Below are 16,369 nucleotides of genomic sequence, written 5' to 3'. Positions count from 1 at the left end.
ACATGCCTCTGGGCACACAGGGATTGTCTCAGTGAGGCTGATGCCCAGGAGCTTCTCTTTCCATGCTGCAAACAGACTTCTGCCTGAGTGATGTGAAAAGCAATTGGTGTTGCAGGGCTTTAGATGCTGCTGCTAATTGAGTCCCTCCTGCCCCTGTATCCCAGTCGGCTCCTGGAGCATCGTGCCTTGCTCCAGGGGTATCCTCCTCCTAACCTAGTGCTCAGCGTTTCACAGCTCCTCACCCAGCTTCATCAGTGCTGCACAGGGCACAGGTTTCTTTAAAAGACAGAAATGGCTTTGCAGACCTAAATGAAGCACAGCACAAAATACAGAGGTTTTCTCTGTCTCTGAGAGATCAAACCCAGCAGCTGCTTTGCATGGTGAATTTGGGAGTGAGACGCTGTGCTGTGGTCCCTCGATGGCTCCGCAGCACTGGCAGCTCCTCAGCCAGTGGCTGTCTGGTGAATCTGGAAGAGGTTGTGTGTTTGGGGTGCTTTTGGTGGGGAAAGGACATGCTAACAAGGTGACTTGCACAAGCTCTTTTCTTCAGCCCGGGCTTCACATCCCACTCAGATTGACTCAGGGATGGTGACCCAAAGATGGGGAATGTAGCAGCTTTTCACATAGCCACACAAGACAAGTTTGAAGTATTAGTTTCCTGAGAGTTCCTTATGCCCAGCAGTGGCTGAGGCAGGGATTGAACTTTCTGACTTTACATGTAATTAGAAGGAAAACTTCTGCTCTGCCTGTCTGTCCCAGGCTGGGGTGCTGATGGAGAAGCCTCATCTGAAGCCTGCAGCCCTTTGCTTCTGTCCTCAGCAGAAGCAGGTGGCTCAGGGAGTGGGAAGATCAATATCCCCTGACCTGGGGGGTGTGTGTGTGCCAGGATGCCCCATCCATGCCAGGGACACAAGTGGCTGTGACAGCCCCGCTGTCCCTCACCTCTGCAGAGCTGTGGCTCTGGAAAGAGTTGCCAGTGATAAAAAATGTGTATAAAGGAAGTTATTTTGAGGCAGGCAGGAATGAGAGCTGTGCTGGGAGCAGGAATGCAAATAAACAGCCAGAACAGCAAATTGGTATTTTTTAATGAACCTGAAAAGACCTTTTTTTCTCTCTGTTGCTCTCTCCTGCTGCATAAATGAAATCCCCATCCTCTCTCTGCTCTCTGCCAAAGTTCCCATTTTGCTGCCTGTTCCCAGAGTGGGGGATGTGGGGTTGGATTGCTTTGCAAATGAGCACTTTGCCATGTCTCTGGTTATTGCTGTGGGTGGGGTGGATTTGGGCCATCCCATTGAGGACTGACCAGGTTACAGCACTGGGGCAGAAGGGTGATAGTATCAGTTGCCCCTTCATCTCCAAACAGTGCTTTCTTTTCTCCCCCTTCACTGCCCATCAATGCCCAAACGACTGCCTGGGGCTGGGTCCTGCTGACCTCCATCTCCTTTGTTTTCCAGGCGAATAAGCTGAGAACCAAAACGCTGCGGAACACTCTGAACCCCACCTGGAACGAGACGCTCACCTACTACGGCATCACCGACGAGGACATGATCCGCAAGACCCTGCGGTAGGGCCCTGTGGGATGAGCGGGGTGCTGAGCCCAGCACTGGGGGGAACACGTATCCCTTCCCTCAGGGTCACCTCCCTATCCCAGTGACAGTTTCCTGGGGGAGATCTTGGGGACCCGCATTCCCCAGCCCCACAGAATGATCTTGGCAGCTCCTCATAGCAGAGTTATTACTCACCAGAGCCTATAGATGGTGGTCATGCCCTGCACACCCCATCACCACCACGGTGACCAGCATTTGATTTACTGTGAGCCTGGGCTGGAATAGCTAGTGAGGAGCATGGTCCTGCATAACTCACTGGGCTCTGGCCTGTAGAAGTGGTGTTATTTGGATTTAACCTCTTCATACCCAGCTTTTGTGGGCATGTGTTAAGGCTTTGCAGTGATGTCTTGCTGGGAAAATCTCCCCAGGAAAGTTCTGGGCCCTTTGAAGGCTGAGCTTTTTGCAAGAAAGCTGGAGGCATCTGTGAGTTATTGCCAGACTAAAAGAGAAGCGTTTGTATGTATTTATTCCATTCTCTTAGTTTGGATCAGTCTCTGTGCATTGGCATCTCCTGGAAGCATCTCCCAGGGGCTGTGTGAGCTTGGAGGTGCTGCTTTGCAGGGTCAGAGCCCTGTGAATGAAAAGGTTTTCGTGTCTTGCCCACTGTCCCACATGGGTGAGGTCAAGGAATGACCTGGAGCCTGTGAATGGATCCTGCCCAGGGCTGCTCCAGCACTGCTCTGATCTAGGACCATTATGCAGGAGGATTTGCTGTAAGATCTGCTGTTGAACAAAGGAGGATCTTACATCCTGCTCTGCGGACTTGGGGCTTTTGTCAGCTCCATGGCTGGCATCTGACCCTCCTTATCTGCAGGTACGCTGGGAGTTATTTTCCCCAAGACAAGCTTTATAAAAGGTCTTGCTCCGAGGTGAATTTGGGCAGAGCCTACCTGTTGTCTGCAAAGTGCATAGAGATGAGAAATTTAGTGCCGCAGATTATTATTTCACGTGGAAAATATTAGTCATGCTCAAAGTGCTGCAGGCTTCTTGGGCTGGAAAGCCTCTGCTTTAATTTATTATTATTATTGGCTACTTTTTCCCCCATTTTTTCACTCCGGGCTTTGAAGTTTTCAGCCTTTTCAAGCGCGGAAATCAGTTTGTAGAGAGGTGTTTGGCTGAGTTGTTTGCTGAAAGGCACCAGGGAGCAGAAGGATTTGACCCCCACCTATTTGAGGCGCTGGTTGCTACTTCTCCCTGGGGAAGAGCTGCACTCACCTGCTCCGCGGAGGCAGCAGGGAGGTGTGGGATGCTCAGTGGCAGGGGGACATGCAGAAACGTGTGCTGGATTTGCCCTTCTCCCCACAGGCATCCCTCATTAGCGTATCCCTGCTCCTGCTGACAGCCTGGGTGCTGCGGGTGCTTTTTGGGGAGCCAGCTGTGGCCATGGGTTGAATGGAGACAGCGTTTCTGTCCTGGGAGCTCCACGGGGAGCTCAGGAGATTGCTGTCGAGGTCAATTAATGGCTCATTACCCAAAGTGGCTTCAAAGGGCACCTTTCCAGGGAGGCAAGGGAAGCTTGGAGCCTGCCTGCCATGCAGTTGTCCTGTGTGAGTTCCCAGCTGGGCACTCTGCAAGGAGCAAAACTCCCTGTGAAGCCTCATCTGCTCATACAGGGGTAGCCTCCCCATCTGTGAGGAGATTTCTCACAGATCTGTGGTTTGGCATCTCTTTGTGCCATCAGAGCCATCCGTCCATCTCGTGCCTTCACACCCATTGGAGCTGCCTCTTTGCAGGGGGTTCCCAGGCTCTCCAGTGCTCTGCACTTTGCAGCTGAGGTTTCCTTGCCAGCAGCTAACCCCAGTGAATTAGGTGATAATTAAGGATCAAAATACTCTCCATATGGAGAGGAATATCCAAGCAGGATTCTGATTCATTGGCATTTGCAGCTAGTCAGTGGGATTTGCTGAAGCACCTCCCCATGGAGGTGGTGAACCCCATGATGACATGGCCACGGGGACCATGCGGATACCCACCTCACCTCCAAGTGTAGTGCTGGGGTCTGGCACTACATTCAGATGGAGTGGGTTCTGTCCTATGGGATTTAGCACAGCCCAGTCCCTGCCAGAAGTGTGGGAGCCCCAAGCCCCACCACCCCAGCACTAATGAGGCTCAAGACGGGGCTGGAAGAGGCTTAGGGAGGCTCTGCTGTCTCCCTGGGGAGGTTGCGTGAGCAGAGAAGTAGAGAGGTTTGTGAAGTGGAACTTGCCATGGGGCTGGGGCTTCTGGCTTTGGTTTTGCCTGGTAAAGATTCCGGAGAATTAAAGAAGCAAACTTCTGGGTAGAGAAGGTTTCCCAGGCATCACCTCTGCTGCGGGGCTGTCACCTATCCTGTGGGCCATCTCCTCTCCTGCTGTGGGGTGGCCCTGTGTCCTTCCATGAATTTGGTGCTTCTTCCCAGCCTGCCCTTGGGCAATGGGCCTGTGTTCAGCTGCTCTGCCCAGTGGGTTTGGCAGAATTTCAGGTGGGATTTCAAGCTCTTGTCTATGGCCCAGGAAATTCCTGTTCTAAAACAAAGCTTCTGAGCACTGTGGCTCCATTTCTTATCTTGCATGGGGGAGCCGGGGCCTAAAATTCAACTGCTCTTCGTTTTCTTTAGGAGCAATTCCCCAACCCCCTCTTTTCTTTTCTCCATCTTTGAGGTTGAAGATATTGGCAAAGGAGATTTTACTTATCCTGAGGCAGGTTTAGATGAGATCAGACTTCTCGCAAACCAGACGCAAGGTAGAAAAATCCATTTTTTATTTGAATTCCTTGCTTGGATTTTCTACTTCTCAGACACCAGGTACTGAATGGAGTAGAAGGACACAAGGCTGGGAGATGTTGCACCTCCTCAGGGGAGGGATCTCTGCTTTACCTGAGGATGGGCTGGGGTCTCTGGTGACTGGGGCTCAGCAAGGACTCTTTTATTTGTGGGTTGAGCTGTTTCTCTTCTATGAGCCTCTCCATAACACCAGTGGCAATGGCCCTTCACCCTTGTGGTGGGTGCCACTTCCTGTAGGAAGCATCTCCCATGCTGTGTATCGTCCTGCCTTCGGTGCTTCACTTTGCCTGCCCATCATTTTGGCAAAGTATCTCCTTCTCTGCCAGGAAAAGAGGACTTCAAAGCTGCAGGGACGCTGGCTTTCCTTGTGCTAATCAGGCAAGGCTCCTGCAAGGCAGCTGTGGGTAGTTGAAAGAGCATGAGTGATGCTATCCTCGGTCTGGGAGGTGATTGTTCCCCGGGTGCCTCCTCGGTGCTGAGATTCATGGAGGGGCAGGGAACGCGATTTGCAAAGTCTCTTTAATGTGAAAATAACGGTGGAGATCAAAGCTGCCGCCAGCCTTTGCCTCCCTGCCACCTGCAGAGCACGTGGTGCAGCAGCAAAGCTGGAAAAGCACCCAAAAATCTTCCCTGTCCACCTGGGCACTTGGTGGGCTGTGTCCAGCACGGGTTGGTGGGGCAGTGCTGGCACAGGGCTCTCTGCTGGTGCCTGCAGCCCTCCTGGGGGGATGAGTGGCATTCACCTCATTGCAGGGGCCAGAGTAGGGGCATCCCCTGCCTCCTGGAGAGCAGAGTAATGGATCCCTCTTGCCCGAGACCCCCAGCCCCATGCCATGCCCCGGCAGGCTGCCTCTCATCCCCATGTGGCCTCATCGAAGCTGGTCGAGTGACTTTGCTGTGACAGACCCAAGCCCTGGGACCATTGGGGTTCATCTCCCAAGGAGAGCCACCCCCAAGGGAGAAGGAGAGGTGAAGGCTGCCCAGCTAATTGCGCTGTCAAGCAGGATTTTGTTAATGAATCAACCCCCTCAAAAAACACCAGATACTTCAGATTTCATGAAACACAGTAGGTGGGAGGATCTTGAAAGGTCTCATCCATTCATTGAATTAAATATCCTTGAGTCTAGCCCAAGGCTTAATAGCAACGAAACCACCCACCATCCTGAGAGAAGGGAAATTCAGAGCCGCTCAAAAGATGCTGGACTCGGAGGGCTGGGATGGCCGTGACTGAGAGCAGGTTCCCGGTTTGCTCCAGGGGGAAATCCCACCCTGCAGTCCCCGCTTCCAGTCCCTGTTTGCAGGCACCGTTTCTCCCCATCTGCAGCTGTGCCGCAGCAGTCTCTGGTGGTGGGAAGCCAGGGTGCATGACAGGGGGAGGCAGAGAAATGCTACAGGGGAAATTGGAATAGGCAGAATACGCTCGCCTACGTTTAAATAATACATGTAATGTGCAATAAATAGATTGTATTCATAATAAATATCAGAGCTGGACAGATATTGGATACAATTATTCATATCCAGATATATTGGCAAAGTGATGCATTATTCATATCATACTCAGCTAGCTCACGAATGCCAGGAATTATTTGTTTAATCATGTGTTTGACAAACATCATGACTCATTAAATATATTATTCAGGAAATAGTATTTGATCAGGTCTAATAGGCATACTGCAGACACTTAGAGATTTGGGGTCCCAAATTGCTTTACTCCAGAAGTGCTGAATAAGCTTTGCTCCAGAACTGCAGGCACACTCCTAATTTCATCTAACTTTTACTGTGGTTGCTATGCTCAGACTTTGAGGCATTTTGTGATGGAGCCCAGCACTGGATACTCCTTTTGCTTTAGGAAAGCTGGATGGTCCCAGGACTCTGCCTTTTTCTCTTCTCTTACCAGGCACTGTCTGTCCTTAAGCCAAGCAGGCATCACCTGCACATCTGCTCCTCCGTTGAGAGCCTCCCAAGTTGCTATAGGGACTGTTCAGGATCTTAGCTACAGGAGATTTGTCTGCACACTCTGGTGCCTATTACATGCATGTGCATTGTAGAGGAGGGTCCTCATTGACCCCTGTTTTCCTTCTTCCACAATGGGAAAGAGGCCGGAGGAATGTGTGTGTGAGGACGAGTCGTGAGTCAATGGAGCGGGGTTGCTTGAGCTGTGCGTGAGTCAGGGCTGTAACCCAGGAGCCCAGGGTGAGTAGGAGGGAGAATAAGTTTAGTGAGCAGCGATTGTTCACTTGCTGCTTAGTTTTCTTCCAAGGTGGTTTTCACAGCCCTTAAACTTAAAGGTGGGGACCCCTCAGTGGAAGCTGTCAAATCAAAAGCTGAGCTCAAGGGGTAGGGATTAATAAAAAGAGATGAGGGAGGGGTGATGTTTGAGTTACAGGGATCAGGATGGCAGGTGAGTGTGGCCGCCAAAGACACCTCTTGGTGCTTGTTATGGAGCTGACTTTCTAATCCAAGGCATAAAATTCCATCACATCAGTTTCTTGTAATAAAGTTCAAGCTGGTGTAATTGCAGAGGGAGGGCTGGGGCCGGAGCTGCCTGCTCATCGGACTCAGCTCTCTGCCCTCACTTCCATCACTGGTGCACCACCAGTCTACCCACCTTAAAAATCCCACCTGGAGAAGATGAGCTGCAGCCAGGGAGAGGGACTGGGTGGGCTGACATGAAACTGTGTCTGAATCCCCTCTGGTCACCATACAAAGAGGGGACCCACCTGAGAGGTGGCCAGAGATGCCAGAAAGAAAATGGGAGAGACCTGGCAGTGTCACCAGCTGCTTGAAGACAGCAGCAGTTCCCAGGTCTTGCAGGTGTGCCTCCCAAGGGACTCGGGTCTGTGCAAACACCTTAACTAGCTGGGGACATCAGTAGGGACAAAGGGGGTGGCCAACACCCCAGTGATGTGTGTTGCCTTCAGTGGGATGCAGCTTGGGCAGCTGTGGGGTGTTCTTGTGCCCTGCTGCTGCTGAAGGAGGGCTCTGTGGTGCAGAGGCACAGGAGTCATCCCTGGGGAGGGCACGCAGGGGCTTGCATGAGCTGTAGCATGCTGTACAGGAGCTGGTGTTCTCAGAGCTGCTTGGTAAGGTGGGAGCAAGTGGGTTCCCATGGCCCCATGGGCAGTGAAATAGGGCTCGGTGGGGCTCTCCAGCTTCTCCTGGTGTGACACCGGAGATGCTTTCCTTGTCACCACTGCTGAAGTTTTCCAGTCATTTCCTTCCTGGGCTTCCACTCGTCCTGGGTGGTTCTGGAGCTTCACATCAAGTAGGACGCTGCATTTGGTATCTTGTGCTTTTGGGCATATCTAGACATTGTCAGGGGAAGATCTTGTTACTCATGTTCTTACCAGGTGAAACAGGCACCAAATCCTGCCTCCCCTGAGCATGCAGGAGACCACACCGCTCTGCAACGGCCGGGTGTGAAAACAGACCCCGGGCTGCCAGCTCCTGGTGAGGACCACGCTCCTCTCCTCTGCTTCGATCGCTGCACGCTTGCTTCTCCTCCCCAGAGCCTTGGCCAGATGGGCGTGGGGTTGCACACGCCTGGCAGATGCTGCTGCTTGTCTGGAGCTCCTGCTGCTCCTTTTTTGGTTTTGTTCTTTAAAAGAGAGGCGGGAGGAGGAAGGGAAATGGGAAATATTGTGCCTGCTTTTGAGATTCTCTTCAAAGATTTTACTGTTGTGGTGGGGTGAGGATTTTTTTTTTTTTGCAGGTATCTATAGTAACGCTGCATCCAGCTATGGTTTTCTGCAGAGCAGCATTCCCCATCTTCCCAATTGGATTACTTTTTGCCAACCCCCCTTCCTGTGCCACTCTGTCGCCCTAATGGTCCTTGTGCTGTGTGACTGAGCCATTCCCATGCCTCCCTTGCCACCTGGTTATTCACTTGTGACCAGGAGAGTGGCATCTACAGATAAACCATCCATGGGTAAACCATCCAGGCACTGCACAGGCCAGAAGCACGGGGTGCAATTAGTTACTCTGAGGTGGAATAGCAGGTCACTATCTTTAATTACTTTTAGCCCTTCCCAAATAGGTCCTGTTTGTTGGAACCCAGCAAGGTGGAGCATGGTCTCTGCAGCAGAAGTGCTGCCCATGAGAAACGGGCACCAACAGGAGTGGATAAAAGAAAGAAAAAATCAGGCAGCAAAAGGATGAGAAGAGACTGTAAGAAGATTTTTTTAAAGTGGGGGGAAAGGAGGAAAGGGAAGGGAAGCCCCTTTCCTTTATGGGTGTAGAGTACTGATGGTCCCTGCGTGGTTCTTGTAGGGATGCCGGATGTTTCCTTTGGTGGGGATGGGATGGCTTTCCCTGTTTCCAGTTCCAGCAGCACTGCTGGGGGATGGCCAGTCCCTCACAAGGCAGCCACCACCCTCCTGAACCCTCTCTGGGATTTTAGGAGCTGCGAGCAGAGTCTTCCTGCAAGCACTAACTGCTCTTCTGTTGTCTCTCCTGATGCTGCGAATGGGCTGGGAAGCAGCAGAGAAATGACTCATTAGCTGCCAGCTCAGGGAAAGGCATTTATAGCTTTTGCATGGAAAACAGCCTTCACTCAGCATCGGATGTAGCTGTCGTCACAGGGTGCAGGACCCCGGCGGGGCTGGGGGAGCTGCACTTGGCCGAGGTGTGATGCCTTCTGCAGTGCTGGGTCTGCAGATCCCATGTCTGCATGGTGGAAGAGGAGGTGGAAGACCCCCTCTGTGTCCCAGCCTGGACAGCCAGATCCCCAGGACCAGGGCACACCCTGAGACATGCTCAGGAACTCCTCAGGTCAGAAGAGAGGGAGCCCTGCTGGGAATCATGCTTCTCCTGGCCCTGTAGTTCAAGAGTGGGTTTAGGAAGAGCCTCCACAGCCAGGCAGGATGCAGCCTGGCTGGTGGTAGCTCAGATGAGTTTTGCTTTAGTCACTGATGACTTTGATAATGGAAGAGCCATGAGGATGCTTGAGGCACTGGGTTGCTTTTCTGACAGTGCCTGGGCTGGGGTGTGTTAGGCTCAGCAACTGCAGCACTGCAGGTTGTGATGTTCAGGGTTTGTGAGCATCTCCCTGGAGGAGCCCAGTGCCTGCAGGGCAACAGCCATCCCGAAGGGTGCAGAAGCCCTGGCCAGGACGGGGTCTGAGCATGAGAGATGGCTGTGGGACCCGGCTGGGTTGTGCAGGTGGCTCTGCGTTTGTGACTCTGTGAAGGAGCTGTGAGACATGGTGTGATGCAGCCTCTCTCTCTCATCCCCCTGCTTCCCCAGACCTTGCCCATAATCCATCCCGGCAGCCTCAGGTTTCTGCTGTGGAGGTGAAGCAGACCAAGACATTGGGTGTCACATTTAAACATCATGAGCTGCTCTGGCGAGGCTGTAGCAGCAGATTTATGTCCTCCAGCTGCCTACGAAGGAGGTGCAGTCACTGGCCTGGGGAACGGTGGCCTTGAAATCCTCCCCTCACTGGGGGACGTGCCAGGGCAGCCCCTTGCCCCATGCCATCGCCTCCCTTCTCCCCAGCAGCCCCGCTCACCCCATGCTTGTTGCAGCATCTCGGTCTGCGATGAGGACAAGTTCCGCCACAACGAGTTCATTGGAGAGACGCGGATCCCGCTGAAGAAACTAAAGCCCAACCAGACCAAAAACTTCAGCATCTGCCTGGAGAAGCAGCTGCCGGTGAGTGTGGTGGGGATCAGACCAGCATTCCCCAGCGTGGGCCCTGTGGCGCGTTGGAGAGTGGGTTAGTTTGACTCCTCAAACGTGATCAGGGATGGGCAGAGCATCCCTCGTGGTGGGGAGGTGGGTGTCCGGCTGTGCTGTCCTGGAGCAGCCCCCAGACTGCGTGCATTCCCTCCCCAGATAGATAAAACAGAGGACAAGTCGCTGGAGGAGCGCGGTCGGATCCTCATCTCCCTCAAGTACAGCTCACAGAAGCAGGGGCTGCTGGTGGGCATCATCCGCTGCGCCCACCTCGCTGCCATGGACGCCAATGGCTACTCCGACCCCTACGTCAAGATGTGAGTGCTGCTCCGTGCCGTGCCAGTCCCGGTGAGGCTGTGCTCTCCCCTCTGGTCTCTCTCTGCAGTGGAAACTACTTGAGCTCATTAGGAGAGCAATGAGCAATGAGCTTGCATTCATCTGGAGCGTGTTACTGCCCAGTGATTGTTTCACAGTGCTCCAAAGCTCCATGTGTGCAGGAGCTGCCCGGTGCTGTGTGGCCCTGCTGGGGCAGCACATTGTCCCTGCCAGCTGATGGTGGCCGTGGTGCCCCGTGGCAGTCTCAGCACTGCCCATGGCACTTGGGAGAGGGTCTGTGGCAGGGGCAGAGTGGGTAGCCCAAGGCAGACAGGTATGGTTGGGCTTTGCTGATTGCATGGCCCCAGCCCAGCCAGTGGTGGGTCTCATCTGTCAGCATGGGGTTGGGCTCTCCCTGAGCAGGACAGTGCCTGTGGCGATGGTCCTGGACCTCACCAGCAGCTGTGAGCACCTTTGTCTTCTTTCCCAGGGTTATCCACAGCTTTTTCACTCTTGGAAGCCAGCATCATCCATGGAAAGGCTCTAACTACATTGTGTGTGTGTGTGTGTGTGTGTGTGTGTGTGTGTGTGTGTGTGTGTGATTAGCTCAGATAGCACTTTAGGTGCAGCCCATGGCTCCGGTGGCTCCAGGGTCTGGTTAGCAGAGCTGAGGGCACATTTACAGGTCCCTCTCCAATGTGAATGACTGGAAAAATACCAGCGTTATTAAACAAAAAGAAAAGACATTTAAATGACTGTAAGGGGCTGCTGGAACTCAGCCTCGCCCAAGTGATTCAGGGAAGGTGGTGTCATCCTGGGGCTATTAAGGGATGCTGAGGAAGATGGTGGTTTGCTGACTCAGAGCCCTGCAGCCACACAGCTCCTGGTTTTTTTTGGCACAGCATTTTTCAAACTCACTCTCTGCAAAGCAGGGGGTCATGGTGAGGAAGGGCCGGCAGCACCCCTGGGCCCATCCCATGCCCTTGTGCTCCCCCAGCGCTGACCCAGACTTTGGCACTTTCAGAGGTGACATTTGTTTAGGCAGAGCTCCTGGGATAAACTGCACCCGGGAGGCCTGTAAGGAAGTTTATCAGCAGCACGCTTTCACCTTCCTATTGAATTGTTCTTTAAAGTGGAGGTGTTTGCCTAAAAATCCACTCTTGCTTTTTTAAATGCTCATTGGAGGCTCAATCTCTGAACTAACAGAATTACAGTTGTTGTACAATTGTTTTGTAGGTGCCCCTTGTGCTGTCTGCAGTAGACTGTATCTGCGGGGCTTTAATCAGAGCAGATATAGACAAGTGATGCTTCTTGGTACAAGCCCTAATTTTTTAATTATGAGCAAGATCTGGAAAGTGTAACGAGGAAGTAGAACTGATGTTTAAAGGAGCAGCACCAGCACAAAAGAATGATGGCACAGATTTCAGGTGCCCTGTCTGCTTGATGACACTTTAATCTCCTTTGCTTTCTGACGCTGCTGCTGTGCTGCTAAATATCTGCAGGTAACAACTGTGGACAAAGCTGCAGCCACTGCACTTGCTCCTGCTCCCTCCTACACACCTGCCTGTGGCCTTTGTCTCCTGGCAAGGCTCTGGATGAGCAGACTGGTCACACAGTCCCAAATCTGGACTAATCTGGGCTGGAAGTGTTTGGGTTTGGGAGCTGGGAGCATGTGTGCAGTGCCAGTGTCCCCTAGGGACTGGAGATGGGATAATCGGTGCTCTCTGATGGCAGCTCTGACGGTCTTGTGCTAACGTGGGGAAATGCTGCTTCCTTCCAGCCATCTCCAGCATCTTGGCAGGTAGGGGAGGAGGGAGCTGCAGGTTTGGGGGGCTCAGTGCCCCATCTCACCCTGCCTCTGCTCAGGAGCTTGTTCCACAGCCAGAGGTTGCCCCCATGTGTACCTGGGCTGCAGGGGGGGGGCCCACAGCCCTTCCTTGCTGGGAGCAGGCACAGGAGCTGTGTGTGACAGTGCATTGGTTTCGTTGCAGTTACTTGAAACCAGATGAGGACAAGAAATCAAAGCATAAGACGGCGGTGAAGAAGAAGACGCTGAACCCCGAGTTCAATGAGGTGGGGTTTTGATGGTTGGTGAAAGCCAGGGGCTTTCTCAGTCCTCAGACTTAAAAGGGGTTAAAAAAAACCAACCCAGCCCCCTGGTTCCTTCTGACTCTGTCTCTGCTCCCCAACAGGAGTTTTGCTATGAAATAAAGCATGGGGACCTGGCAAAAAAGACCTTGGAAGTCACAGTGTGGGACTATGATATTGGGAAATCAAATGATTTCATAGGTGAGTGGGGCACTCCAGAGGCTTCCTTAGCCTCTTTTTATCTTCACCTTCTGTGGCTCTCTTGTTTCATCTGCTGCTTTCCTGCACTTCTCCAGCCACCTGGCTTGTTCTCCATCCCACATTCATTCTTGCTGGGTTTCTCTTCTGCTTTTATCCCACTCTTGCACCTGAGCCTCCTCTCCCACAGCCAGCCCCACTGCTCATTGCTTCACAAGCAGCACCCAATCAGGGAGAAGACGCATCCCCCTCTCCCTTCTGTTTTCAGATCTTCTGAGTAAAAAACAGGTTTAAGGGGAGGTTTCATTTATCTCTATTTGGGTATCTAGGCTTCGTGTGATTTTGTTACTGGTCACTGTGATTTATTGCTAACAAGTGCCCAATGTCTCTGACAGCCACTGCAATTGCAATGAATCCTTGGCACAAGCACAAGCAGGTCCCAGACCACAGCCATGAGGCGCTGGGGAAGCCAGGCTGTGATTGCCCGTGTGTCACATCAGGTTGTGGCATCGGATGCTGTGAGAGCAGCTGTGTGACCTGGCTCCATCCTGCATCCCTCAGCATCCCTCACAGGGCTGATGGTCACCTCCACCTCTCCCTCTCTCTGTGTCTGTCTCTCAAGGTGGAGTTGTGTTGGGCATTAACGCCAAGGGTGAGCGGCTGAAGCACTGGTTCGACTGCCTGAAAAACAAGGACAAGAAAATCGAGCGCTGGCACACGCTAACGAATGAGCTGCCGGGGGCCGTCCTCAGCGACTGAGCACCACGGGGCTGCTTCCAGGGCCAGCACGGCTCTGCCGGCCACAGCCTTTGGACTCCACTCCTTTATGGCTTTGGATACGGGGGATCGTGGTACCGGGGCAGCCGGCAGAGCAGGACACCCCATGCCACGGCCTGGCTGCAGGGAATCCCTTCCCAGGGAGCAGGGCAGCAGTGGTTTGCTCTGCTCAGCAGGTCCCGTCCCCTAAGGCTTTTCCAGAATGCCTCTTTGCACCCTGACACACACTCATGAGCATGCACACGCATGCACACACACACACACGTGCACATGGACACCACACGCCTGCATGCACTGCAGTTGTGACTCCTCTCCTAACTCTCTGCTCTACAGAATTACCTTCTCGCTGCCTTGTAATTCAGTGGCAGGAATGAATGCATCATTTCCATTCATGTATCTAATATGATCAAAAGGTGTCTCTAAAACTGGTACTGTTTTCTCAAGGCAATTGTGCCATATTTCTGGTGGTTTGTCAGTCTCTGTGATTTGGGCCTAAACAGTCTTTTATGCATTTAAAGCTCCTCCATTTGAATGATTGTGTCCTCTGGTAACCTAGAAGACTGTTTGCTTTCCTTCCAGGAATGTTGTGCTCGTCCTCTCCAGTAACCCACGTGAAGGCAGCCAGAAAGCTGGCAGTGCTGTGCAGACTATGGCTTCCCTCTCTCAGTCCCAGGATCAGGCAAAAGAGGGGAAGCAGCCGCTCTCCTAATGAAACCATGCCTTCCCCCCGGAGCCATGCTCCAGCACGGCTGTTCTTCCAGCAAAGCTGGCTTTCAAGCTAAGTTTTTCTATCACTTTTCCCTTATTCTGCCTTTTCCAATTCATGCCATTACCTAAAATCCAACCAAGGCACTTTGCACTGTGAGCTGCTGGTGTGAGCTGAGCCACGGGGCTGAGCAGTGTTCATGTTTGTGGAGATGCTCAGCTCCAGCACAGCCATTCGTTGGTCTATTTTCTGCCTCAAACAGCTTCCAGACCAAATTTCTGTGTACAGCACAGTAACAGTATAATAATATTATCATAATATATCCCAGCTCTCATCCTCCATGACCCACGCTGGCCAGTCCCTGCATCCTCATCCCATCAGGCTCTGGCTCTCGTGCAAACACCGCTTTGTCACATTTGCACAAGAGCTGGTACATGGTGGGATGAGCTAAAACTGTCTGTGAAATGCTGCACCTTGCCAGCAAGTTATGAAGCCTTTAAACCATGATTTCTTAGGAAGAGCTGCTGTTTGCCCATCAGTCTCAATTACCTACAGCTTCTGAGCCCTGTAGCTCTGTGTGTGTGTGTGTGTGTGTTGCCAACTTCTTTCTTTGGAGAGCAATTGGATCTCTGGAAACCTAGGTCTCCTTTCCAAAGTGACGATCGTGTTACACCTTGTTTGATATGGGGGGGACCAACATTCATAGGGTTTTTTTTTAATACCTTAATATTTGTAATATACTCTCCAGATATGCATGGATTTTGTTTGAATGCCGGCAGCGTGTCAAGTAGGATGTTCCCAATAATCCTCTCAGTCTGTCACTGGTCCAGCACCTTAAAACCTGCCTTGGGTTTGAGCTTCCAGGAGAGCCACAGGAGCACCATGTCGGCTGTGCCTCCCTTTTCTGGTGAAGTTACTTTCAATCCATCATTTGTTTTAGCTCATCTTGCTATGAAACCGAAGTAGAGTAGGACATGATGTGTGTGTGGGTCCCTTCACTTTGTATCCCAGTCTTTTCTAAGCGGACATCCGTCCGTCCGTCCCAGCTGCATGCAGTGGTGGTTGTCATGCCAGGCCTTGTGAAATGTTTGATACCAATGTTTTGCTACCATGTGAAGGCTGCAGAAACTGTCCTTACCTGCATCCTAAAAGACTTTTGTATTTCAGTATTATCTATCTGTGTACTTTTTGTCAGATTTGTTAATATTTATAATGAGAACCCAAAATAAAAAGGGAAAATAAAAAAGGTTAGTGCTGGTGCTGTAGCTTTTGAATCTCCCCATGTTGCTATCATGGTGTGTGAGCTTGGGGCATCGCAGATGGAGCATTGAGTGACCCAGAGACACGAGATGAAGAGGATCTGGGCCCCAGCAAGGACTCAGGGGGAGCAGGAGATAGTTTTAAACCAGAGCATCAGGTGTTGCTGGGCTTTATCCTCCACTTTGCAACCTTTTGCTGCTGAAAAAACACCACAGAAGACACTATAACAGTGTGGGTCCCATGTCCCCTACTTCCACCAGGACCCTGCTCTGCTTTGGTGCTGTGAGCTTGCACAGGGACCATAAGGGCTGGCAGTGGAGGGTGAGGGAAATCAGTCAAGACAGGATTATAAAACCAAAAAAACCCCAGGTCTTTCTGAAGTTCCCATTAACTTCACAGCACCCAGGGGCCTGCTCAGCAGCAGCAGCAGAAGGGCATTGGAGATGCCCCATGTGGTGCCCGTGGCTGGGCCGGGGCAGTCTCCACATGGATTTTTGCCATCTTGGACACTGTGACTGTGCTCCCCAGGGTGAAGGTGCAGAGACACCTCCCTGTTCTGGGAGGGTGCCGCGTGCTCCAACTGCCTCCTGTAATGTCTGTTTTCCCCACTATAGTTTTGGGTTGATTGAATGTATATTTGCAGAGGTTAATACTCGGGCCAGGCTGCTTATCAGTGCTTAAGGCAATCCCCTCCTTGGAGGCTGTTATTTCCCTTGGGATGCCCTGATGATGTTAGCTCTTCACATCCACCTTCATCATCACTGCTCCTTGACCAAGACTGTTGCATTGAAATGAAAACACACACACACGCTCACTCTTTACATATATATCCACTCCCTAAAGCAATACAAATATATATATCTATATGCACATACTATATATACCTGTATCCTCATGCATGTGCTTTAGCTTATGGCCATTGCACCTCATCCGGTTGCTGGGCGCCACTGAAAAGAGTCTGGCCCCATCCCCCTGCCACCT

At 52.0% G+C, this 16,369-nt stretch overlaps 1 protein-coding gene across 3 annotated transcripts in view; it reads left to right on the top strand.

Moving 5' to 3' along the window:
• Positions 1-15,560, top strand: part of DOC2B (double C2 domain beta) — a 36,631-nt gene extending 21,071 nt beyond the window's left edge. For 2 of the 3 annotated variants that reach the window (XM_062623479.1, XM_062623478.1), the window contains exons 5-10: positions 1,455-1,564; positions 9,894-10,020; positions 10,204-10,361; positions 12,351-12,432; positions 12,552-12,648; positions 13,268-15,496. In XM_062623479.1, coding sequence (XP_062479463.1) covers positions 1,455-1,564; positions 9,894-10,020; positions 10,204-10,361; positions 12,351-12,432; positions 12,552-12,648; positions 13,268-13,404 — 711 coding nt within the window. In that variant the 3' untranslated portion in view covers positions 13,405-15,496. Of the gene's footprint in view, positions 1-1,454; positions 1,565-9,893; positions 10,021-10,203; positions 10,362-12,350; positions 12,433-12,551; positions 12,649-13,267 lie in introns of all 3 variants that reach the window. The other variant, XM_062623480.1, reaches the window with a different exon arrangement.
• Positions 15,561-16,369: the final 809 nt, after the last annotated feature.

Source organism: Pezoporus occidentalis, unplaced genomic scaffold (genome assembly GCF_034315485.1).
Source record: "Pezoporus occidentalis ecotype Australia unplaced genomic scaffold, CSIRO_AGI_Poc_V1 ctg253, whole genome shotgun sequence".
Taxonomy (NCBI): Eukaryota; Metazoa; Chordata; class Aves; order Psittaciformes; family Psittacidae; genus Pezoporus; species Pezoporus occidentalis.
Note: the sequence above shows the minus strand (reverse complement) of the source record. Positions and strands in the feature narration are given on the sequence as shown.